General features: G+C 43.4%; 1 protein-coding gene across 1 annotated transcript in view; it reads right to left on the bottom strand.

The window, feature by feature from the left end:
* The window catches only part of LOC126260759 (uncharacterized), a 1,547,391-nt gene that overhangs the window by 1,235,036 nt on the left and 284,772 nt on the right, over positions 1–27,583 (bottom strand). The window contains exon 18 of the mRNA XM_049958097.1: positions 23,519–23,692. Coding sequence (XP_049814054.1) covers positions 23,519–23,692 — 174 coding nt within the window. The remainder of the gene's footprint in view (positions 1–23,518; positions 23,693–27,583) is intronic.

The following is a 27,583-nucleotide window of genomic DNA, read 5'->3' as shown; positions in this document are numbered from 1 at the left end:
CCATTGTATTGGGAGAGAGATCAGATTTAAACAACTACACAGGCATTTCGCTTTTGCCAGTCACTTACAAAATTTTATCCATGTGTCTCACAAAGAGGGCGTAAGAACAACTAGAACATACAATTTCAGATTACCAAGCAGTCTTTCGACCTACCAGATTATTCCTGTAACAGGTCTTTAATTTTAAAACTATTATAAAAATTAAAGCAATCAGGAGGAAACCAATAGTCTGCTCATTCGTTGACTTTTAAAAACCATACGTTTCTGTAGACAGACAATCTCTACGCAATACTGTAAAAGGACACGGACTACACACCAAAACTCGAAAACTGATCGAACAAACACTCACAGTAACCAAAGCAAAAAATCAAATTTATAGACGAAATTTTGGAACCATTTTTTATTAAAAGACGAGTAAGACATGGAGATGTGATCTCGCCACTGTTATTCAAAGAAAACTTGAACGTTCCATATACAGCGTTTTGAAATGACTTAGCGATTCTAACTGACAGTGAAGAAACAGCACTAAAACAAATCGAGACCCTCAAAGCATGTGCAGAGAAGGTTGGCTTGCAAATCTCCTTTGAGAAGACTGAATTCATGTGTTCCAAGTTAGATATTCCTAAACTTAAAACAAACTATGGTGAAATCATCAGAGTCAAACACTTTAAGTATCCCGGTGAAATTATTGAACCAACAAAAGTTGAAAAAATAGTGCGGCGAACAGATTGCAGAAATTAGAGAAAGCGTCCGGACTTGTTCCAGATTCGTTAAATGCCTGTCAAAAGGCACTAAAATCAGATAGTACAACACAGCAGTCAAACCGACAGTCACACATGCAAGTGAAACACTCTCACTGAATCGAAAAATAGATTTACAAGAAATTAAGAAAGTAGAGAGAAAGATTATTACAAAAATTCTGGGACCACGATACACACATGGTGGATACAGACTGCAAACCATCGAGACAACAGAAAAAGTATCGAACATCGCAAGTGAACGCAGAAAGAGAAGAATTAAATTCTATGGACACTTAGGCAGATTACCTGGAAACAGACTAACTAAACGTCTATTTGGTTATGTGACATCACTTAAGGCATCAACACCTGAGTAACAAGTTCACAAGATTTTGACAGCAGCAAAGTTTGACGTAACAGACACATCAGACATGGATAAGTGCAAGTTTATTCCAGAGACGGAACGAAAACCATACCGACCAAAGTGGACCAAAGAAAGAAAGAACCCCTTCGGGGAGAAAATGTAGAAATATTGGGAAAATAAACATTGAAAATCACCTGCTTATCATTCTCCAATGAGGACATTCGCTAATAATAAAATAATAATAATAATAATAATAATAATTTCATCTGGTATAATCTTTCTACTGGACGCTACGCCAGCTACCTGTGTGTGCCTAAGCCACTCCAGCTATCCACCTCGGGAAAAGGGGACCTACTGTTTACTGTGAAAATCGGATCACGTATTGTTCTGGCGATTCCTCACATCGTTAAGAGGTGAGGGCTAGGTTAAAACGAAGACTGAAAATTCACGCTGCCACCGAGGGTCGATTTCGCAAACTCTCAGTTTCCAGGTGCACACTTTATCTCTAGACTTCCAGACCCAGCTAGCATGTAAGCAGTTCATGCATAGATTTTGTTCAGTGAGTTTGCGACTATCAAACTATGTGACATAAACGACCGTATCTTTTGACTGCATCGACTTAGAGCATTACATTTTTTACATCGTCAAGGAAACGTAGGCCTTAGTATCTGACTTAAATTTCAACTTGATAGCTCTACTAGTTCCTGAGAAAAAGCGGTATTAACAGACGGAAAGACAGGTAGTCAGATAACAAATGACCAAAAAAATTTTTTTCGTGCAACATAATTACAAATTAATAATTTTCGGATTTTTTCCCTTTACTCGTACTGCAAAACTTTGTTTATTGTCAAATTTCACGATTCTAGGTCAACTAAAAGTACCCTATAGGGTTTAATGAATGAATTTGCCAATATCGAAATATGTACAAAAAAGGCTGTGTCTTTTGATTGCACTGATTTACAAATTTTAATTTTTCACACTGCGAAGGGAGTGTAAGCCTTAGTATGTGATAACTCTGCAGTTAATTCTAAAAATTATTTTGTTTTTATTGTTACTTCCATTGCTGAAACAAAGCTTCTAATTTATGTATGTAGTTTCTTAACTCTTGTATCTGCATTCTTGCTATCACCACTATTTGCATAGTTAATGTCATACTTTGACGCACAGTTAATGTACAAACATGAACATTCTAAACGAAAACCATAACATTCGATTGGCAATTTGCTTCCACCTATTTCACACTGTAATGTGCTAGGTTCTCTATCGGCTATTACAATATGCTTTTGTACGCTCAAATGTCAGAAAATAAAAGCGGTGGATGAAGATATATGTATAGGATTGCCAACCTTAATATTGACGCTCACAGAATGATAGAACATTCACTTTTTAGTCTCGCGTTCTGGTAAAATAAAGTAAGGTTCCGTAGACGTAGTAATTATAACTACCTATGCTTGCAACTACCTATAAATGTAAAGAGAATACCTTGAGAAGCAATTTAAGTGTGGTTAATATTTGATTTACTTGGACAATGACCGCGTCTTTTATAAAAATTGAAATATCAACCAAATTAATAAGGAATACAAACTGATAGACAATCAGGTGGAGCATCTAGCTTCAAAATTTACATATTTATAAAAAGTAATTAATTCTATAGGGTCTTTCAGCAGAAGATGATAAATTTTGTTCAGAGGTTAAAGAACGGCTAGGAAGCGGAATGGCTTTGACGACTTCTTCGAAGCTAGGAATTAAAAGATGGGAACTATTTCAGGGTTAGGATTTCGTTTTTGCTGTATCGCTATTTCGATTCCACCCAAGCAAACTTTTGTTAGGGGTATTTATATGGTCTCTTAATTTTGATAAGTTCGTCATATTGTTCCACATAACTTCCATAGCGCTGAAATTTCACAAATTGTTCGACATACTGAAACTAGATTCCCAGGAATGGTGAGTGTGGAAAGGGCCGTATGTATTTCTCTATGCTTAATACTGTTATTCTTTGCCTGCTAAGACACTGAAACAATTATACACTCCTGGAAATTGAAATAAGAACACCGTGAATTCATTGTCCCAGGAAGGGGAAACTTTATTGACACATTCCTGGGGTCAGATACATCACACGATCACACTGACAGAACCACAGGCACATAGACACAGGCAACAGAGCATGCACAATGTCGGCACTAGTACAGTGTATATCCACCTTTCGCAGCAATGCAGGCTGCTATTCTCCCATGGAGACGATCGTAGAGACGCTGGATGTAGTCCTGTGGAACGGCTTGCCATGCCATTTCCACCTGGCGCCTCAGTTGGACCAGCGTTCGTGCTGGACGTGCAGACCGCGTGAGACGACGCTTCATCCAGTCCCAAACATGCTCAATGGGGGACAGATCCGGAGATCTTGCTGGCCAGGGTAGTTGACGTACACCTTCTAGAGCACGTTGGGTGGCACGGGATACATGCGGACGTGCATTGTCCTGTTGGAACAGCAAGTTCCCTTGCCGGTCTAGGAATGGTAGAACGATGGGTTCGATGACGGTTTGGATGTACCGTGCACTATTCAGTGTCCCCTCGACGATCACCAGTGGTGTACGGCCAGTGTAGGAGATCGCTCCCCACACCATGATGCCGGGTGTTGGCCCTGTGTGCCTCGGTCGTATGCAGTCCTGATTGTGGCGCTCACCTGCACGGCGCCAAACACGCATACGACCATCATTGGCACCAAGGCAGAAGCGACTCTCCTCGCTGAAGACGACACGTCTCCATTCGTCCCTCCATTCACGCCTGTCGCGACACCACTGGAGGCGGGCTGCACGATGTTGGGGCGTGAGCGGAAGACGGCCTAACGGTGTGCGGGACCGTAGCCCAGCTTCATGGAGACGGTTGCGAATGGTCCTCGCCGATACCCCAGGAGCAACAGTGTCCCTAATTTGCTGGGAAGTGGCGGTGCGGTCCCCTACGGCACTGCGTAGGATCCTACGGTCTTGGCGTGCATCCGTGCGTCGCTGCGGTCCGGTCCCAGGTCGACGGGCACGTGCACCTTCCGCCGACCAGTGGCGACAACATCGATGTACTGTGGAGACCTCACGCCCCACGTGTTGAGCAATTCGGCGGTACGTCCACCCGGCCTCCCGCATGCCCACTATACGCCCTCGCTCAAAGTCCGTCAACTGCACATACGGTTCACGTCCACGCTGTCGCGGCATGCTACCAGTGTTAAAGACTGCGATGGAGCTCCGTATGCCACGGCAAACTGGCTGACACTGACGGCGGCGGTGCACAAATGCTGCGCAGCTAGCGCCATTCGACGGCCAACACCGCGGTTCCTGGTGTGTCCGCTGTGCCGTGCGTGTGATCATTGCTTGTACAGCCCTCTCGCAGTGTCCGGAGCAAGTATGGTGGGTCTGACACACCGGTGTCAATGTGTTCTTTTTTCCATTTCCAGGAGTGTAGTTTTACTTAACTGAGTGTCATTTTTTAATACTACTGAAGGAATGTTGTGATCTTTGTTTTTATACGAGTATACTGAAAGCGTTATAAATGCGCACCTTACGTCTTGTAATGGCTTGGAGAGGAATACGATTGTGATCATTACTTGTTTATTAAACGTCATTTAAATAGACCCCATGTCCGACAGCTAGCAGTAACGTCTGTGTCGAATACAGCCCCGATAATTGTAAATGGTTAATTATCCATGCTGGAGACTAGTTTCAGCTTCTGGGCGGGCCAAGAACTATACGGACTTACTGCCAGAAGCTATAAGAATCAGTGGTGAGGCATTGTATTATTGACTTAGCAATGCTAGTGACTGTATATGCCAAGAATCTGTGAAGAAGATTTATGTTTGGAGAAAAGACCTATTTTTATTCAGAACATCAGACAGTGACCCGCTTGAGACCAGTTTGACTTAGCAACAGCCACGTCACACTGTGGGAGCACGCAATCGAATTACATGATCTGGAAATTAAACACTGCCACAGAAAAATTAATAAAAATAAAAAGATGCTGACATGAGAGACAAAATCTGGATAAAGAAAACTCAGAGGAAACGAATGTGGTAATAAAGACAATGATGAAACAATGGGACGGCATATTTATCCGAGAAAGAAGGGAGTGGGGGATCACTGAATTCTCAGAATTGGCTCTTATAAAATATTGTAATGATACACAGAAAAAATAGTTAAATAAAAACTTTTTCCAACATTGCAGATTAATCAGAAGGAAAATAGGCAATAGACTCCGAAAGACACTATAGACTGCTTTACTACCGTCTAACTATTTTCAATTTATAATGGGCTCGTCCTTTAAAACACGCAGAAAATACAGGGTGTTTCAAAAATGACCGGTATATTTGAAACGGCAATAAAAACTAAACGAGCAGTGATAGAAATACACCGTTTGTTGCAATATGCTTGGGACAACAGTACATTTTCAGGCAGACAAACTTTCGAAATTACAGTAGTTACAATTTTCAACAACAGATGGCGCTGCGGTCTGGGAAACTCTATAGTACGATATTTTCCACATATCCACCATGCGTAGCAATAATATGGCGTAGTCTCTGAATGAAATTACCCGAAACCTTTGACAACGTGTCTGGCGGAATGGCTTCACATGCAGATGAGATGTACTGCTTCAGCTGTTCAATTGTTTCTGGATTCTGGCGGTACACCTGGTCTTTCAAGTGTCCCCACACAAAGAAGTCACAGGGGTTCATGTCTGGCGAATAGGGAGGCCAATCCACGCCGCCTCCTGTATGTTTCGGATAGCCCAAAGCAATCACACGATCATCGACATATTCATTCAGGAAATTAAAGACGTCGGCCGTGCGATGTGGCCGGGCACCATCTTGCAGAAACCACGAGGTGTTCGCAGTGTCGTCTAAGGCAGTTTGTACCGCCACAAATTCACGAAGAATGTCCAGATAGCGTGATGCAGTAATCGTTTCGGATCTGAAAAATGGGCCAATGATTCCTTTGGAAGAAATGGCGGCCCAGACCAGTACTTTTTGAGGATGCAGGCACGATGGGACTGCAACATGGGGCTTTTCAGTTCCCCATATGCGCCAGTTCTGTTTATTGACGAAGCCGGCCAGGTCAAAATAAGCTTCGTCAGTAAACCAAACGCTGCCCACATGCATATCGCCGTCATCAATCCTGTGCACTACATCGTTAGCGAATGTCTCTCGTGCAGCAATGGTAGCGGCGCTGAGTGGTTGCCGCGTTTGAATTTTGTATGGATAGAGGTGTAAACTCTGGCGCATGAGACGATACGTGGACGTTGGCGTCATTTGGACCGCAGCTGCAACACGGCGAACGGAAACCCGAGGCCGCTGTTGGATCACCTGCTGCACTAGCTGCGCGTTGCCCTCTGTGGTTGCCGTACGCGGTCGCCCTACCTTTCCAGCACGTTCATCCGTCACGTTCCCAGTCCGTTGAAATTTTTCAAACAGATCCTTTATTGTATCGCTTTTCGGTCCTTTGGTTACATTAAACCTCCGTTGAAAACTTCGTCTTGTTGCAACAACACTGTGTTCTAGGCGGTGGAATTCCAACACCAGAAAAATCCTCTGTTCTAAGGAATAAACCATGTTGTCTACAGCACACTTGCACGTTGTGAACAGCACACGCTTACAGCAGAAAGACGACGTACAGAATGGCGCACCCACAGACTGCGTTGTCTTCTATATCTTTCACATCACTTGCAGCGCCATCTGTTGTTGAAAATTGTAACTACTGTAATTTCGAAAGTTTGTCCGCCTGAAAATGTACTGTTGTCCCAAGCATATTGCAACAAACGGTGTATTTCTATCGCTGCTCGTTTAGTTTTTATTGCCGTTTCAAATATACCGGTCATTTTTGAAACACCCTGTAACAGCACTATTAGAAGACCGGTAGATCGAAGAGCAAGTGGTGGTCAGAGGAACAGCGATTTCGAATAATTTATAAACACAATGTGTAACCACACACTGAAATTATATCCAGCACTATAATTCCGTAAATAGTTCGACACACACTAACAAGATGACATAGAACTGATAATGACTGCGAGGCAAGTTCTCAATAGTGGTAGAAACAAATGGCATTTTAATCAATCCTAAACATGAGAAATTATAGTAGACTGATTTAAAATATTTCGGGTATTTTCTTTAGCGGCAAATTTTCACTTAAAGTAGGGGAAGATCAATCTTGGTTTTAAAAACTACACTGCCCAGTGACATTAATGTCACCATACGACAAGAGATTGAGGAACCACGTTTTCCAGCTACGAGACGTGCAGGAAGAAAGTTGTGAGATTCTGGGAGATACCGACAGGGGTGTGGAGCCATACGGACTCCAATGCTCTGGCCAGCTCTGGCTAGCTTTCTTAGTTGAGAATCTGTGGCGCGAACAGCCTGATCTAGGTGGTCACACAGATTCTCGACTGGGTTTAAATGCGAGGAGCTTGGTCGCCAGGGGAGTACGATAAACCCATCCTGGTGTTCTTCAAGCCACGCACGCACAGTGCGACCGGTCTGACGCGTTGCATTCTCCTGATGGTATTCGCAATCATACCGAGAAAAAACAAACTGCATGAAGGAGTGAACATCATCCCCATGAATAGTTGCATACTTGTGTTGAACCATTGTACCTTTCGGAATGACGAGATCACTTTACCCTTCCAACGATCCAACGGCCATCTGTCCGATGGAGCGCAAAACATGATTCATCTGAAAAGGTAACGTGTCGCCACTCATTGAACCTCCAGTTGTGGCACTGGAGTGCAAATTCCAGCGTTCGTCATCGATGAACAGGAGTGAGCATGGGTGCATGAACCCGCTGTTGAGGCTCACACGCACCAACGTTCGCCGAACGGTCGTTGAGGAGACAGTGTTGGTAGCCCCTTGGTTGATTTGGGCATTCAGCTGCTTAACGGTTGTGCGTCTGCTCGCCCGTACACATCTCTGTCTACGCCGTTGGCCCCTATTATCTAAGCACTGCGGTTCATCACAATTGCCTTCGCACCGGTTTTGGTATGTGATGTTTTGCCACGCCCGGTACATTTTATCCATGGACTCATGCACAGTTTATGAACTGCTCTTTGTCAAAGACACTTAAATCAACAGATTTCTCGATTAGCAGCACTTAATGGCACTAGAATAATGCCCCATTCGTGTCTGCTCCGCTTATGTACTTTCCTTTGGAAGTCATACGCCCGGAAGGTCACCAGATGTCATTCGGAGCAAACGGGACTTACACGCCCTATGGCGTGCGTCACAGCACGTGACGTCACAGGTTTTACGAGTTGGAGCGGCCGTCCTCGGCGGGGAACGGATTACTATCTCAAACCAGTTTCACTGGTTTTAAATACAGTTCAGCCCTCGATAACACACGACAAACTTAAGGAGGTCAGCGGATGACTTTTCGCTCACATACTGATTTAATTACTATTAAAAACAGTCTTGATCACGATTTATTTAACAAGGTGACCGGTTTCAACCACTACTGTGGTCATCTTCAGACCTATAAGTTGTATACAAAGCTCTAATTAGAGGGCTACATACATTAAACAAAATACATAATGTTATAAAGCTATAAAACGTTGAATTACCATTGAGTAGGAACCTCTTTCTGTTGAAGAATCACTACTGGAGAAACCAGTGCACGTCTTACTATATATAATGGAGGCTCTACCCACTTCTGACTGCATGATGTCATTATTAACCAATGAGTTATAAGTCGAATTACAATTAAAAATTTCTTAGTTAAAAGAACATTGTCAAGAATTAGAAATAAATACACACTAAACTTAACTTATTAAACAGCTATTGTCAATTAAGAAACGTTAAAAATATTTAAAATATGTGGGAAAATGAACTTCGGTTTGGCAGTACATGGGTTGCCCTCTCGAGGCCTGTCGGTGATCCATCTGGAACCACTGGTTGCTATGGTGAAGTTAGACGCCGTTGCAAAGATGAAGCAGCATGCTTATATGCTTATATGCCAGTAATATACCAAACATTATTTTATGATTGACTATCTGTTTTAGAATTTGGCTTTTATGCTTTTAGACTGCATATTGCTAATTTACATCGTTTTATTTTTGACACTGGCTCATAATTTTATTATTTTAAATTCTTTCATTTTTATTTGCTTATATTACTGGCATATAACTTGAGGAATAGCAATGCCTTAAAACAGCACATGTAATCTACATATCAACTTCATAGGTAATATTTCATACATACGGACAACTACTTCGTATCGTATTTGGACAGCATGTAGTATACATGTCAGCTACAGATTATTGTAGCTTACTCTTTTCGTTTCAATAAAGACAAGTTGCTGCTTAATAATACATCGTCTGACGCCACAGTCTTTGCCATTTTACTTCGCAACAACTTCATTGGAAAGAAGCCTGCTGCCACATCTTTGCACTGGCGTTTGTCCTCACCATGGCAACCACTAGTTCGACTATCGACCTTACAATAACTTCAGTGAAAAAAGCATGCTGCTTCATCTTTGCAACGGCGTCTAACTTCACCATAGCAACCAGTGGTTCCAGATGGTTCACCGACAGGCCTTGAGAGGGCAGCCCATGTACTGCCAAACCGAAGTTCATTTTCCCACATATTTAAATATTTTTAACGTTTCTTAATTGACAATAGCTGTTTAATAAGTTAAGTTTAGTGTGTATTTATTTCTAATTCTTGACAATGTTCTTTTAACTAAGAAATTTTAAATTGTAATTCGACTTATAACTCATTGGTTAATAATGACATCATGCAGTCAGAAGTGGGTGGAGCCTCCATTATATATAGTAAGACGTGCACTGGTTTCTCCAGTAGTGATTCTTCAACAGAAAGAGGTTCCTACTCAATGGTAATTCAACGTTTTATAGCTTTATAACTTTATGTATTTTGTTTAATGTATGTAGCCCTCTAATTAGAGCTTTGTATACAACTTACAGGTCTGAAGATGACCACAGTAGTGGTTGAAACCGGTCACCTTGTTAAATAAATCGTGATCAAGACTGTTTTTAATAGTAATTATTTATAAGACATTGATCACTGCTGTGCCCATAATGTATTCAAAAGTAATACATACTGATTTCCCTCCTGGCCCTGAGGTTGCCCGAGCAATCGCGGTCTTTGCCCGGCAAGGCAAGTAGTGTGACATCGGAAGATCGTTGCAGGACACGTTTCTAGCAAGCCCTGATGGTATTCATTCCACCCATTGGCAGTGGGCGTAATGTTTCAGCATATCTATACTACTACGAGTGTTGTCCAGGAAGTAAGTTCCTACCGCCGCGAAATGGACACCACATGAAAACCCGATGACGCTTTGCACAGATGTGTTGGGTATTGTCTCTAGTATGACTGTCGATAACATCAAGACGCTCTTTTCAGTTGTGAGCGAGTAAAGGTGTCTAGAAGAACAATGTCTCCCGGCAAGTAGGAGGGCCCGCTGAGAGGCTTCGCCTTAATGAATGCAGCCCACATAACACAACTGCCACGCACGTCCTTCTTCACGGTAATTCTCAGCCGCACCCTGCAGCGGCAGCGAAGACGCTCCTGCAGCCTTTTCGATGGGAAGTGTTCGATCACCCACAACACAGCCCTAATTGGCTCGTCCTCGGTATCGTCTCTGTTCACATGAAACGCTGGACACGCAGACAGCACTTGGGCGCAGGCTACGCGCTACAGACCAGTGTAGGGAATTATGGGAAAGGAGATGCGGCTGCCTTCTATGACGATAGTGTTGGAAATTTGGTATAACGCTCCAACAAAAGTCGGAGCGGCGACTGTGTAGAGAAGTATCTAGACAGTGTAACTATCTCTTCCGAATTGAATGTTTCTGATTCTCACTGTAGTTTCCATTTAGCGACCGATCGGACTTACTTTCTGGACAACCCTCATATATAAAAAATCAGTCACTGTTTAACGTTGTTTACAAAGGCCTGGAAAAGTACTTGACCAATTTGCTTCAAATTTTTACACGGTACTCCAATGACTAATTGGAAGGACATACGCACTATATTCTTTTCACACACACACATACATATAAAGGGGAAACTTTGTTACCAAATATTTCGGAAAGTTTTTGATTGATTTACTTCAAGTTCATCTATATCCACATAGATAGTGCGCAAGCCATCTTACGGAGCCTGGCGCACGTTACTACGTGCCACTTACTACTCATTTCCTTTCCTGTTCCAATCGCAAACAGAGCGAGGGAAAAACGTCTATCTACGAGGGCAGTTCAATAAGTAATGCAACACATTTTTTTTCTCGGCCAATTTTGGTTGAAAAAAACCGGAAATTTCTTGTGGAATATTTTCAAACATTCCCGCTTCGTCTCGTATAGTTTCATTGACTTCCGACAGGTGGCAGCCCTGTACGGAGCTGTTAAAATGGTGTCTGTAACGGATGTGCGTTGCAAACAACGGGCAGTGATCGAGTTTCTTTTGGCGGAAAACCAGGGCATCTCAGATATTCATAGGCGCTTGCAGAATGTCTACGGTGATCTGGCAGTGGACAAAAGCACGGTGAGTCGCTGGGCAAAGCGTGTGTCATCATCGCCGCAAGGTCAAGCAAGACTGTCTGATCTCCCGCGTGCGGGCCGGCCGTGCACAGCTGTGACTCCTGCAATGGCAGAGCGTGCGAACACACTCGTTCGAGATGATCGAAGGATCACCATCAAACAACTCAGTGCTCAACTTGACATCTCTGTTGGTAGTGCTGTCACAATTGTTCACCAGTTGGGATATTCAAAGGTTTGTTCCCGCTGGGTCCCTCGTTGTCTAACCGAACACCATAAAGAGCAAAGGAGAACCATCTGTGCGGAATTGCTTGCTCGTCATGTGGCTGAGGGTGACAATTTCTTGTCAAAGATTGTTACAGGCGATGAAACATGGGTTCATCACTTCGAACCTGAAACAAAACGGCAATCAATGGAGTGGCGCCACACCCACTCCCCTACCAAGAAAAAGTTTAAAGCCATACCCTCAGCCGGTAAAGTGATGGTTACAGTCTTCTGGGACGCTGAAGGGGTTATTCTGTTCGATGTCCTTCCCCATGGTCAAATGATCAACTGTGAAGTGTATTGTGCTACTCTTCAGAAATTGAAGAAACGACTTCAGCGTAGGCACAAAAATCTGAACGAACTTCTCCTTCTTCATGACAACGCAAGACCTCACACAAGTCTTCGCACACGAGAGGAGCTCACAAAACTTCAGTGGACTGTTCTTCCTCATGCACCCTACAGCCCCGATCTCGCACCGTCGGATTTCCATATGTTTGGCCCAATGAAGGACGCAATCCATGGGACGCACTACGCGGATGATGAAGAAGTTATTGATGCAGTACGACGTTGGCTCCGACATCGACCAGTGGAATGGTACCGTGCAGGCATACAGGCCCTCATTTCAAGGTGGCGTAAGGCCGTAGCATTGAATGGAGATTACGTTGAAAAATAGTGTTGTGTAGCTAAAAGATTGGGGATTAACCTGGTGTATTTCAATGCTGAATAAAACAACCCCTGTTTCAGAAAAAAAATGTGTTGCATTACTTATTGAACTGCCCTCGTATATGCCTCCGTATAAGCCCTATTTTCTCGTATCCCATCTTCATAGTCCTTACGCGAAATGTATATTGGCAGCAGTAGAATCGTTAGGTACTCAGCTTCAAATACCAGTTCCTTCTATCGACCTAGCATGGATCCCAAACATACGAGCAGTCCTCAACAATAGGTCGCTACAGCGTCCTATATGCGGTCTCCTTTACAGATGAATCACTCTTTCCTAAAATTCTCCCAGTAAACCGAAGTTGACCATTCACCTTCCCTACGACAGTTCTCACACGTTCGCTCCATCTCGTATCGCTCTGCAACGTTACGCCCGTATATTTAAAAAATTGACTGTGTCAAGCAGAAACTAGTAAAACTGTACCCGAACATTCCTGTTCATCTGCATTAATTTACATTTACAGCAAGTTGTCATTCACACACCAACTGGAAATTTTGTCTACGTCTTCTATCTTCACACAATCACTCTACTTCGACACCTTTCCGTACACCACGGCATCATCAGCAAACAACCGCAGACTGCTGCCCACCCGGTTCGCCGAATCATTTGTGTATATAGAGAACAACAGCCGTCCTATCACACTTCCCTGGGACACTCCTGCCGATACTCTTGTCTCTCATGAACACTCGCCGTCGATGACAACATGCTGGCTTCTATTATTTAAGAAGTCTTCGAGCCACTCACATATCTGTGAACCTATTCCTTATGCTCGTACGTTCGTTTACAGCCTGCAATGGGGCACCGTGTCAAATGCTTTCGGGAAATCTAAAAATATTGAATCTGCCTGTTGCCCTTCATCCATAGTTCTCAGTATACGAGGTGCGGCTAGAAAAAAACCGGACTGATGCTGGAAAAAACATTTATTTACAATTATTTACAATTTCATGTTATCTCCTTCAATGTACTCTCCTCCTCGGTCTCTACACCGCTCCATACGGATTTTCCACTGTTCATAGCAATGCTGCAGATCATTTTCGGTAAGTCCATACATTACTTCCGTCGCTTTTTCGTTTACTGCTTCAATAGTCTCAAATTTAGTTCCTTTCAAAGCTGACTTGACTTTAGGGAAAAGAAAAAAGTCACAGGGGGCCAAATCAGGTGAGTAGGGTGGATGATCTAAGATGGGAATGTTGTGTTTTGCCAAAAACGTCTTCACTGACAACGCACTGTGAGCTGGGGCATTGTCTTGGTGAAGGATCCATGACTTTTTTCTCCACAAATCGTTCCGTTTTCTCCGTACTCGCTCACGTAGGGTAGCCAGGACGCTAATGTAGTAATGCTGATTCACTGTTTGTCCCTCTGGTACCCAATCAATGTGCACAATCCCTTTGATGTCAAAAAAAACAATCATCATTGCCTTGAATTTCGATTTTGACATTCGTGCTTTTTTTTGTCGTGGAGAACCAGGAGTTTTCCAATGCATCGATTGGCGTTTAGTTTCGGGATCGTAAGTAAAAAACCACGATTCATCGCAAGTAATAACATTTTGTAAGAAGGTGGGATCACTTTCAATGTTTTCCAGGATGTCAGAACAAATCATTCTTCGGCGTTCCTTCTGTTCAATTGTGAGACACTTTGTAACCATTTTTGAACACACTTTGTTCATGTTGAAACTTTCATGAAGAATCTGCCTAACACTTTCCTTGTCAACTCCTGTTAACTCAGACACTGCTCTGATTGTTAAACGGCGATCTTGTCGAACAAGTTTACCGATTTTTTCAATGTTTGCATAAGTTTTTGCTGACAATGGTCTGCCAGTGCGAGTGTCATCACTGGTGTCTTCGCGGCCATCTTCAAATCTTTTAAACCACTCAAACACTTGTGTTCGCGATAAATGTTTTCCAGGATGTCAGAACAAATCATTCTTCGGCGTTCCTTCTGTTCAATTGTGAGACACTTTGTAACCATTTTTGAACACACTTTGTTCATGTTGAAACTTTCATGAAGAATCTGCCTAACACTTTCCTTGTCAACTCCTGTTAACTCAGACACTGCTCTGATTGTTAAACGGCGATCTTGTCGAACAAGTTTACCGATTTTTTCAATGTTTGCATAAGTTTTTGCTGACAATGGTCTGCCAGTGCGAGTGTCATCACTGGTGTCTTCGCGGCCATCTTCAAATCTTTTAAACCACTCAAACACTTGTGTTCGCGATAAACAATCATCGCCGTACACTTGTTGTAATATTACAAACGTTTCACTTGCAGATTTTCCTAGTTTGAAACAAAATTTGATGTTAACACGCTGTTCTTTCTGTACACTCAACATTTTCCGACGCACAGACAAAACGTCAACTACTTAAAACAGACGCCACGGGCAGACTGCAGGAGGCAGATGAAACTCGAGCAGTAGGCGGAGCGAGAGTCACGTGACAGGCCACGCGACTTTCAGCCTAATTGCATTCGTTTTATTATTTCACCAGTACTAGTCCGGTTTTTTTCTAGCCACACCTCGTATCATGCGAGAATAGAGCAAGCTGAGTGTCGCACGAGCGCTGCTTTCTAAAAGCATGCTGATTCTGGGACATAAGCTTGTCGGTCTGAAGAATATTTGTTACATTCAAACTGAGAATGTGTCCAACGATTCTGCAGAAAAGTGATGTTAGGCATATCGCGGGTTCGTTATTTTACTCTGCTTGTATACAGGAGTTACTTACGATTTTTTCCAGTGCCTTGGGACTTAGCGCTGGACGAGAGATTCGCAGTAAATAAGATAGGGAGCAAATGCAGTAGAGTCCTCTTTGTAAAACCGAATTGGAATTCCAACCGTACCTAATGACTTTTTTGTTCTCAACTCTTTTAGTTGTTTCTCTAACCCTGGGATGCTTATTATTACGTCACTCACACAGGGTGTGACATGGTCAAATGACGGTACGTTTGTACGGTTCTCCTGTGTGAGTGATTTCTTGAACGTGAAATTTAAAACAAACTTCGCATTTCATTTTGCTACTTTCAACTGCCACACCAGACTGATCAACAAGAGACTCAATGGAAGCCTTAGAACTGAGGATCAGAATTTTCTAGGGTTCCCTGCCAGGTCTTTTGTTGTGGTATGATGGTGGTAATTGTATGCTTCACGTATAGATGTTGAAGGAATCTCTACGAAACTTTGCTTGTCGTCATTTGCTCGTTCTCTTTTGAACGGAGAGACCAATGGCTTCTGCTTGCCCAGTATTTTCCGAATTTCGTTATTAAGCCATGGTCGGTCCCGCCCAGCCTTAATCCACTTACTAGGCACATAATAATCCAGACCAAGATTTCAATCTGTTTATACGTTGTCCATGATCTCTCTACGTCCATCTTACTGGAACTAAGTGATGTCACTTCATTGTCTAAGGGAGATGCTAACAATGGATATCTCTTCTTTCTAGCAGAAACACTCCCCTAGCCTTCTTGACTGATTTGTTAAGTTTCGTACCATAGTTCCTATAATGAATCACGTTTGCTAACGTTGTGGATAAAATGTGGCCTGTTTGTAGCTACAACTCTAAGATATTTTCACTGCGTGAATGCTACCGAACTAGCTGCTAAAGACAGTTTTCAGAAACCGTGTTCAAAAGCACCCCTCCACAATGAATCCATAACATCCCAGTCTATACTCGGTAGGTTGAAGTCGCCTCCAACATAGTTCGGCAAGATATGGGTAATTACGCGCTAGTGGCCGTAGGCTTTCTTTGAATGACTCTGGAACTGTGACAGCGGAATCGTGTGGCCGGTAAAAACATTCAGCAATCAACTTGGTTTCATGTAGACTCTATTGCCACAATCAACTTCTACTTCAATAGACACAGTATTTTTGTCAACTGCAATGAACACGCCCCTTCCTATGTCCTTTTTAGTCTTTGCGATATGCTTGTGCGTTCAGTGACTCGCTAAATATCTCAGAGCTTTCCACTTCGGGTTTCAGCCAGGTCTCGGTCGCAACAATTTTCCTAGAGGAACTTCTCAAGGAATACTTCGACTGTTACTGATAAAATTTTGACAGTCGAAGTGGGTCTGACTTCACTCGTTGCGTATCGACTGGCTAATGGTCATCAGAGAATCTGAAGCTACTGCCTAACCCAAAAATAACCCTCGTGTGCACTCCACAAGTACTGTCCTACCCGAGTAGCGGATTCCTTAGTGAAGTTTTTACAGGATACTCTAGTAAGCAAAACAATGATGAGATTTTCTGTTAAGACTAACAGCGAGAAAGAAGGTGCTGTGCTGTAGGAATATTCTGTTTCGGTTTCTTCCTCGCTGTCAGGTTCCACTGCAGAACGATGTACTACTCGTACATTGTTTTCTTCCTCACCCTCGGTTTCCAACAAAACACAGGAAAGTTGTATAAAAAGCTTATCGGTTTATGAATAGAATACTACTGCCGAATCTGACTCGTCCGAAGCTTTGTAATCCTTGCCTTTCTCAGATTAAAGTACTGCCACTGAAGCTACTGCCCTCTCACCTCCAGCAGCCGGAGAGGTCTCTCTCATACCACGTATACCAATCATCCCAACCTATTTACCCATTCATTTTAAGCGCCTTAAGTTCCCAAGAAAGGTTTCGTTTGCAGCAAAAATAACCAAGGCTCAAGGTCTGAGAGAGGAGAAGGCGACGGAATGGGAATGGATGTAGAGAGGAGTAAAGAGGAGATGGACAGAGCTGGGAGTGGAGATGACGCACAGAGAGTAAAGCACGACGTGATTGACAGAGAGAAAGGGTAGGAAGAGACAAGCAGAGAGAAAGGGGGGGGGGGAGATTTTAATATGTGTTCGAAATTCCAGTATATATAGGGTGTTTCATTACTCATATTACAGACTTCTGTATGTTGTAGAAAGCACTTAGTAGATCAAGTTTTACACACGAACCCATGTCCGGAAATTTCATCCAGCGAGGCTACAGAGCGCCAAAGTTATAGGCGCTGACGCCTGGGAATGTACAGGGTGTTTCAAAAATGACCGGTATATTTGAAACGGCAATAAAAACTAAACGAGCAGCGATAGAAATACACCGTTTGTTGCAATATGCTTGAGACAACAGTACATTTTCAGGCAGACAAACTTTCGAAATTACAGTAGTTACAATTTTCAACAACAGATGGCGCTGCGGTCTGGGAAACTCTATAGTACGATATTTTCCACATATCCACCATGTGTAGCAATAATATGGCGTAGTCTCTGAATGAAATTACCCGAAACCTTTGACAACGTGTCTGGCGGAATGGCTTCACATGCAGATGAGATGTACTGCTTCAGCTGTTCAATTGTTTCTGGATTCTGGCGGTACACCTGAAGTGTCCCCGTCACAGGGGTTCATGTCTGGCGAATAGGGAGGCCAATCCACGCCGCCCCCTGTATGTTTCGGATAGCCCACAGCAATCACACGATCATCAAAATATTCATTCAGGAAATTAAAGACGTCGGCCGTGCGATGTGGCCGGGCACCATCTTGCATAATCCACGAGGTGTTCGCAGTGTCGTCTAAGGTAGTTTGTACCGCCACAAATTCACGAAGAATGTCCAGATAGCGTGATGCAGTAATCGTTTCGGATCTGAAAATGGGCCAATGATTCCTTTGGAAGAGATGGCGGCCCAGACCAGTACTTTTTGAGGATGCAGGGACGATGGGACTGCAACATGGGGCTTTTCGGTTCCCCATATGCGCCAGTTCTGTTTATTGACGAAGCCGTCCAGGTAAAAATAAGCTTCGTCAGTAAACCAAATGCTGCCCACATGCATATCGCCGTCATCAATCCTGTGCACTATATCGTTAGCGAATATCTCTCGTGCAGCAATGGTAGCGGCGCTGAGGGGTTGCCGCGTTTGAATTTTGTATGGATAGAGGTGTAAACTCTGGCGCATGAGACGATACGTGGACGTTGGCGTCATTTGGACCGCAGCTGCAACACGGCGAACGGAAACCCGAAGCCGCTGTTGGATCACCTGCTGCACTAGCTGCGCGTTGCCCTCTGTGGTTGCCGTACGCGGTCGCCCTACCTTTCCAGCACGTTCATCCGTCACGTTCCCAGTCCGTTGAAATTTTTCAAACAGATCCTTTATTGTATCGCTTTTCGGTCCTTTGGTTACATTAAACCTCCATTGAAAACTTCGTCTTGTTGCAACAACACTGTGTTCTAGGCGGTGGAATTCCAACACCAGAAAAATCCTCTGTTCTATGGAATAAACCATGTTGTCTACAGCACACTTGCACGTTGTGAACAGCACACGCTTACAGCAGAAAGACGACGTACAGAATGGCGCACCCACAGACTGCGTTGTCTTCTATATCTTTCACATCACTTGCAGCGCCATCTGTTGTTGAAAATTGTAACTACTGTAATTTCGAAAGTTTGTCCGCCTGAAAATGTACTGTTGTCCCAAGCATATTGCAACAAACGGTGTATTTCTATCGCTGCTCGTTTAGTTTTTATTGCCGTTTCAAATATACCGGTCATTTTTGAAACACCCTGTATGTATGTACGTAGAGTGATCCCATGATGATGTTACAAACTTTCTAGGATGATGGAGAAGGATAAGTGTATCATTTTAAGATAAAGGTTGTAACGACACAAGTACACGTCACACATTGTAGGAATTGCTCCACTTCATTTCATAGAAGTTATTTCGTTATTCTCTGTCATAACCTAAGAAATAAGGTCAGTGGCAGGGCAGTTGTAAAAGCCTGTATAAAGCAAGCAGTGACATGATACAGCGTTGAGGGCGCATATGCCATCTAACGGCAGCAGGGTGAAATAAGGCAGCTCTCTGCTGTAAGGTGCTGCCACCAATCTGCGAAGTACGCAGTCAATTATCTGTAACCGTGCTTCAAATGCATAGCTGTGAATAATGTTTCTTTTTTTGTATTAATCTCTACATGTTGTTAAGTAGATCTGAGTTTTTAAAGTATTATGAACGTTTGTGATTAAAGCTGTAACGAGTCAATGCTTTAGGCTTAAGTTGGAATCTAAAGGGGCTTCCCCGCGAAACGGAAGGTGGGAGAAACGTTGCGACAGAAAGTTCCAAAAAAGTTCTCTTTGTGAGTCCGAAGAGTTGCAAAGTAGCGTGTGGTGCGATGCCCACGTATTGTATTGTGTGTTGATTAAAATGAGCACAATCATTGTTAAACGGCCTCGGCTAGACGGGATATTATTGCCACATATAGTTCTACAGTATTGCGCAGATATCTGTCAACCAAGCAGAAGTGGCAATGTTATTACTAGAGGCAGTGGGAACTCATTGTTTGCTGTGAAGGAGGCAGACATTTTGTTGCAACATTACCCACTGTACTGGCCAAATATTACGATAGGAATGACGACTTGGAATCCACTGTGTAAAACCTGCTAAACCAACCATCGGCAGCAAAATCTCGTCAGAGGCTGCAATACGTTGCTCAGTACCACGAAAGGACTTAAGTATTTATTTCTATGGTGAAGTCTAGTATATCCTATTTTTCATAGTGACGGACATAATTGTAAAAGTCAGATTTGTCGTCCTCTTGTACAAGTTAATACAAGTTAAGTGTTTAAAAGCAACAAGCTTCATCACAGCGTTGTTGTTTCAGTAGATGTTTAGTGGGTCCGTATCACATACTGTGATATTTAATCAGCAACATTTTAAGATCATAAGCTGGATATATGTAGGCATATATAAAGTGCTTAAAATTATTATTGCCATATTAAGCAAACCATCAGGTTGTGCACAAAGTACCAGCTATTTTACTACATTGACAAGTAAAATAAAAGCAGTTGCAGAAGAAGACAACAAAAGGTACTCTGCACATTTTCATTACTACAAAAAAGATTATTACAGTGATGTTCAGGACATAGATTTTACTGAATCATGGAGTGTGACAAACTTTATGTTTGAACAAATGTGCAGGAAAGTGTTTTTGTTACATTGCATTGAAGTCCTATCAGTTCAAAAATTCTTCACGTTGAAAATTATCAGGGAACATCACTGTAAAAACTCATTCTCAGTCAGAGGTCAATTATGTGTAACGATAATGTTAAAGAAAGATGTTTATTAGCTGCAAAAGTTTCAAATAACACCACAAGAGTAACTATGCATTTTCAATGATCTTTTCGCTCAACATTTCTCTATTATTTTACATAAAAGTGTCTCAAGTTTAAAATAGATTTATTCTATACTGATGAAAGTGTATTTTGCCGAGGTAACGAAAGTAATACTTGTGTAGGATCCATATTGTCCATATGCAGAGTATGTCGTTATTTCAAAGTGGTTATGACTTACATTGTGTACTATCCTACCCCTTGTTTGCTTGTCAAGTTACTATATCGGTTCCAATTATTCAAAATTAAAGAGTGTGTGGTAACAGTTTAGGTCTGCAGTGCGTAGAACGATTAGTGGCATCAACACTGAAGTCTTAATCCACGCGGGTGTCCACCGATTATAATTACGACTCCGATCGCCAACCACGGTCATTTATAGGCGAAAACTTATCCATATGACGATAGAACTGGGTGGGGCGTCGCAGGGTCTCTGTACTGGAAACGAACAAGTCTAAAGTTATAGGCGAATAGCGTTCTGAAATCTCTGACTGTGGAACACATGTACTGATACCATTGTTGCTAGGATTGTAGGGTAGGCAACTTTCAGAGGTGATAGTATGGGCCAAAACAAGGAAAAAATATCCAGTAAACAAGACCTCTAAAATAAGTTATAATCAACTGAAACCCTCAGCTGCCAACAGGTGTTGTTCCCGTGAGACCCACACTCCCAACTGTCCACAATCTAAATATGTAATGTACCTAACAGATACGGGAGGCGTGCAGGGGATGATAGGTCCCAGCAGTCGCGCCATTCATCTGTGTCCCAGGTGGACAGAGCGTCTGCCATGTAAGCAGGAGGTCCCGGGTTCGAGTCCCTGGCGGGGCACACATTTTCAGCTGTCCCCATCGAGGTACATCAACAACACCTGTCGGCAGCTGAGGGTTTCAATTCATTATTATTTATTCTAGAGAAGTTGCATGGTCATCAGTGGTACCTGTTCTTTCAAGTTTTTTTTTTCTTTATTGATTTTCAATTCCCCCCGAAGGGGGCGGGCTGGCAGTAGCTTACTACGCTGCTCTACAGCCTACAGACTTTTTTTTTTTAAATAAAGGAAGAAGAAAGAAACAAGAAAAAACAGGCGATAAAATGGTGACTTAAAGTGTAAAATGCCGTAAAAATGCGGAAAGTTAAAACAGAAAGCAAAAGGGGTTGGCAATGTTGTTAAAATACACAGGAATCAGACAAGTAACATAGTAGACACACAATTAAAAAACATGGCGACAGTCTGGTTTCTGTTCGCAAGAGATAAAAAGAGCACACCCAGCGACAGTATGATGGCTGTTCGCTACACTTCCCAAAAGACACAACACAGAACACTCACTGGAAAACCACACCCTAAAACACTGCACGAAAATGGCGGCACAAAGATGGCACTCCCGATCCAAGGCAGAAGGGGGGGGGGGACCTGGAGTAGGGGGAAAAACAAGGAGGGAGGAGAGGAAAAAACCGAAAAAATGGGGGGGGGAACCAAGGAGGAAGAGGACTAATAAAAGGGGGAGAAGGGCAGACGGGAGAGGGAATGAGAGGAGGCAGAGGAGGGAAATGTAAAAGGACTTGGGGGAGAGAAGGGGGCAAAGAGAGGGGAGGTGTGGAAGAAAGAGGATGGAAGGGGGGGAGAGGGAGCCCGGGAAAAGGACAGAGGAAAGGAGGGGGAGTGAGGATCAGAGTTGATAGGAGGGATAAATGGAGGGAGAGAGGGCATCATCTGGGAGGGGGAGTTGATGGAAGCCACCTTGGGAAAGGAGATGTAGGGTGTAGAGGTGGAGGGTAGGGGGGACACAACGGTGAAGACGTAGCAGGGGGTGGGGATCGGAGAGGAGAGGAGCAACCAGGGGGTGAGGGGGTTTAAGACGGCGGGAGGTGTAGAGGATGTGGATATGTTCGAGGAATAGGAGCAGATGGGGGAAAGGAATGAGATCATAGAGGATCCACGTGGGGGACGGGAGGCGGATACGGAAGGCGAGGTGGAGTGCATGACGCTCAAGGATCTGGAGGGACTTATAGAATTTGGGGGGGGGGGTTCATTCAAGAACAGTTACTATCTTCATATCTAAAAGAAGTACCAGTGAAGTTCTGAGCACATTTTCATCTTCCTCTATTGAACAAGTGCTCATAGCTCTTAGGATATGCATTTTAGAGATCCGTTTTACTGGAAATTATTCCTTGTTTTCGTCCATACTACCACGTCTGAATGTTGCCCACCCTACAATGTCAGCAACAACAGTACCGGTACATGTATTCCGGTGTCAGAGATATAAGAACGGGTTCGGTTTATAGTTTTCGACTCGTTCGTTTCAGTAGAGGGGCCCAACCTCAAGCTGATACATTTATCCACAGTCTGCTCACGATTCAACATAAAATCAGTGGATAGAATTGGAAGGAAAATCAGCATTGGCCGTATTTTGTTGTTTTATTGTCAGCAAAATCGATTTTCGGTCACTTAGTGACCATCCTCAGTGCTGTAATATACAATTGAAATTGGTAGGCACTGGTATCAAGCTATAACCACCATCTTAGAGCGATCACATAAACTCAATTTTAATTATATATTACAGCACTGAGGATGATCACTAAGTGACCGAAAATCGATTTTTCTGACAATAAAACAACAAAATACGGCCAATGCAGATTTTCCTTCCAATTCTATCCACTATTTGGTCGTGGTGCACAGAACACTCCATGGAGTCGCCAATCAATAAAATCAGTGCTTGGAGCAGGAACACCTGTTACGTAGGAATATGCGGTGACGGTCTTCCTGCAGTGTCACTCTGTTTACTCGTGTAGAGCCCATGTTTTTTGTTCCCGTACCTGCTGCTGCAGGAAGGTGAGGCCGCGCTGCAGTTCCAGCACAGGCCGGGCGATGCCGTGCAGCACGGCCGACGGCTCCGCCTGTTGTTGTTGTTGTTGCTGCAGCTGCAGCTGCTCCGACACCTGCGAGAGGCGGCGATCCGACACAGCTGCGCCCTGCGCCGGCTCTCCCGACTGCAGACACCACAAACTCGCTCTTAGCCATTCCATTCGTCTGCTCTACTGGCAACAAGTGCCAGGGAACAAATCGAGGCACAGCAAAACAAAAACAGTAACAATATTGGACGAGTTATTTATGTAGCTTTTCTACAGTGCCAAGAGGAACAGCATACTCATTATCGGCTACCTGTTTCATTGACCTATAAAACCTGCTTACTAGTGTTTGTCTGGGTACGTATGACATGGCTATAGTGGCTGTCTCTCCTAAAAGGCACCACACGCATTTTCTCTGGCGTTTCAACACATATTTGCAGTTTCGATTTTGCAAGCTGTAACTAACATTGACGTAAATAAATGTTGCTCATCATTTCTGTCGTGCATCACCCAGTGTCCAAGGAAAGCATCGGTTTGTTTCCTGTCATGAAGAAAATTATTTATAAAGTGGAATGTTGTGATCAAGCGATCTGAAATTAGCTTAGTGCCATGTTTGTTCAGACGATCAGTATTAAAAGGGACAGAAAAGTGATCAGTACTCCAGCACTGGCTGAGGAGAGCTGCAGCATGTTCGTAGCAGCTAGCATGGGCAGGTCACTGCTGGAGTATTGATCATTCTTCGTGTTTTGCTGTCCCTGTCAATACAGATCGTCCAAAATAATATCGACTACACTAATTTCGGATCGCTCATACATAAGATTCCACTTTTAAAATAATTTTGTTTCTAACAGGAAATGAAGTGAAACATCGTGTGGCGAGGGCCTTATGACAGGTAGACCGGATCGCCTGCAGCAAGTCTTTTGAGGTGACGCCAGTTCGGTGACGTTCTCGTCCATGAGGACGACGACACAAGCACCCAGTTCCTGAGCGGAGGAAATGTCCAACCCAGTCAGGAATCGAACCCGGGTACCCCAGGATGACAAGCTGGCGTACTGTCCACTCAGCTACAGTAGCGGACAACAGTAATAAATTAACACTCTCTCTCGGCCTTGGCGTCGTATGAAAGATGTTATGAGCAGCACCTGTTTGGGTTGACTCCAGGTACACATTACAAATATCGACTGCAACACCAGAAAAAATGCGCCTCATGACTTTTAGGAGGGACATGTTCTATAGGATTATCGTTACTCAACACAGCAAACTACAATCCAAACTATAATCCTGTCCACACCGGAAACTATCTTGGTCTTGTCACTAGGTGAAGCCACATTTTATTTCAAAGTCGTGTGCAAGAATGGTTGTGATTGGGATAAATGTATTTCTGGACAGCTTCCTATTAACATCATTAAATTTATTGATGGAGAGGACGAGTAAAGTATAATTTTGGCAATGGACAAGGTGACTGAACATGCTTCCCAATTATTAAAGTTCGGTACATCAATGGTGTACAAAGGATGGATGGAGGGAATGGGAGTCAAGTACCTTCTTCAAAGAAGAAGACGAAGAGGAAGAAGAAGAAGAAGAAGAAGAAGAACGAAGAACACTCTCACAGTAAGTATCTCATTGGTGATATGCATATAGGTGCTCTTAGGAAGAAATTTCTTTTAAAGCTATAAGAGATATAAGAGCACACAAATTTTGAATGAACTTCACATCTTCTTCCTCACAAAATAACTTCATGGTTAACAATCAAAGCCACGTGGGATAGCCGCACGGTCTGAGGCGCCTTCCCATGGTTCGCGCGACTCCCCCCACCCATCGGAGGTTTGAGTCCTCCCTCGGGTATGGGTGCCTGTGCTGTCCTTAGTGTGAGTTAGTTTAAGTTAGTTTAAGTAGTGTGTAGGCCTAGGGACTGATGACCTCAGCAGTTTGGTCCCATAGGAACTTACCACAAATTTCCCAACAATTTAAGTCTCGGAAGAAAACATTCTGTCCAGCGGATTCAGTTTTAAAAACTGACAAATTATGTAAGCGATTAAATGACAACGACTATTCTTAGCAGCACATAATACGATACATGTTACACTTTACATAAAAATAAACCTTGCAAATAGAAACTGCCAGTAATTTATTTTCACAAGTGTGAAAATGGACAAATATTGCATTGTCAATAAACGTTGTTTAAGGTACATTGTGTGAGAAGAATTTAAAAATGGAAGTGCCGATGAACACTTAAATTCCGCACTAGACATTTAGCACATCACAGCTCCTCACTTATGAGAAATTCTCTTTGTAACGTTACTTTACAAAGTACTAAAAGAAAAGGCGGGTCTGACTGAGCAACATGTGGCTCACAAGCTGCCGCAAAGAAACTGGATCCAGTAGGTGAGCGAGAGCTGGAAGGTGGTCCCAGTAACAACTCAGAGAAATGTACAATGCTATCGCTATTTTGGAAATATACTCTCTTTGTGTGTGCCGTTTGACGTCACGCTGCTGGGGTTCATGGCCCTTGATGTCCTTATAAAGGGGTTGAATCATCTCGGGGTATCAGTAGCATCAAAAGTTCTCAAGACCGTTATCCTGTTTCTCATCAAACTTTTAACAGTCGTTTCTGACAGTGAAATGTATGTAAATGAAAGCCCCAAGCAAAGGGGTAGTCCGACTGACATCCTTCGTGACACCCTCTTAGGCCTACTAGTGTCGTTTCTGAGCAGTGATGGGTCTGAAATGTTTTTGCCGGCTACCTAAAAGAAACCGCGTGATTCCAACTTTGGGAGTCACAGTTCTGACGTCCAGTGCAGGGACGTCAAAAGGAAGGGTGAAACGTTCGTAAGTGGGGGTGTGACAACCTTCCCATCGGGTGACAAGTCCATGGTGGCGTTGGCGCTGACGCAGCAGAATTGTGGTGAAATTTAGTGTCAATGTGACATGGTTAACCTACCTTACACGTCACATGAGCGTCTGAGCTCCGGCCTTCTCTTTCACATGTGTCGCTAATTAAAGCATTGTCAAGTCAGAGGGTAAAGTTGCAGGATGGCATGCTTTTGCACCATTACAGACGAAGGTTGTGGGCACCTCTGAGCCAAGTTCAAACTTCGGCGTCGCAGTGGGAAACAATTATAAGATTTCGAAAAGTGATACTTAAATTGTGTTGCGCAATGTATATTGCATTGGAGATCAGGTTTTTCGGAGTTATTGTAAGCTGATATATGCATAGGTCAGGAGTAAGCAGTCAAAGAACCTTTAATTATGGCTGATCTTATTCTCGGTGGCTTGAAAACTCTAAATCGAATTAAATTAAATCTCCTGAAGGAATTTAACATGTTTCAGATTGTGGAATCATGGTGCTGGGAAATGTTATGGAATACTTACTCTGTAATTAAGCAGGGTGTGGTAAGTGTCTTGAGAATTCCCCAAGAGTACTTTTACACTGCTGGCCACCGTAAATGCAACACCAAGAAAGACAAGAGGTAGCACAACAAAATTTATTTTGTAGATAACATGTTGACCAAGTATCAAATGATTACGTTTACAGACGTCTGTGACATGTGGTTCCTGCCAGAATCAGTAGCCAGAGTAGCCGCCATTGTTGGAGATCACCGCTGCCACACGTCTCGGCATTGAGTCAAAGAGACGTTGGATGTGTTCCTGGGGTACAGCAGCCCAAGCAGCTTCCACACGTTGCCAAAGATCATCTGGTGTGGCAGCTGGGGATGTAATCTGGTTCACTCGTTGAGCAACCATGGACCACACGTTTTCTATCGGCGAAAGATCCGGAGAGCGAGCCGGCCAGGGAAGCACTTCAATCTGGTTATTGACGAAGAACCTTTGGACAATGCGTGCCACGTGTGGTCGCGCATTGTCCTGTTGAAATATGGCTGTGGCCGAGCCCTGAAGGTAAGGAAGGACAACTGGCTCCAGCACCTCGGATATGTAGCGCCGGCTATTTAAAGTACCGGCAATGCGTACTAGAGGCCTGCGAGAGTAATATCCAATACCGCCCCATACCATAATACCCGGTGCAAGACTAGT

This window comes from Schistocerca nitens, chromosome 5 (assembly GCF_023898315.1).
Source record: "Schistocerca nitens isolate TAMUIC-IGC-003100 chromosome 5, iqSchNite1.1, whole genome shotgun sequence".
NCBI lineage: Eukaryota > Metazoa > Arthropoda > Insecta > Orthoptera > Acrididae > Schistocerca > Schistocerca nitens.
The sequence above is the reverse complement of the archived record's forward strand: the minus strand, read 5'-3'. Positions and strand labels throughout refer to the sequence as shown.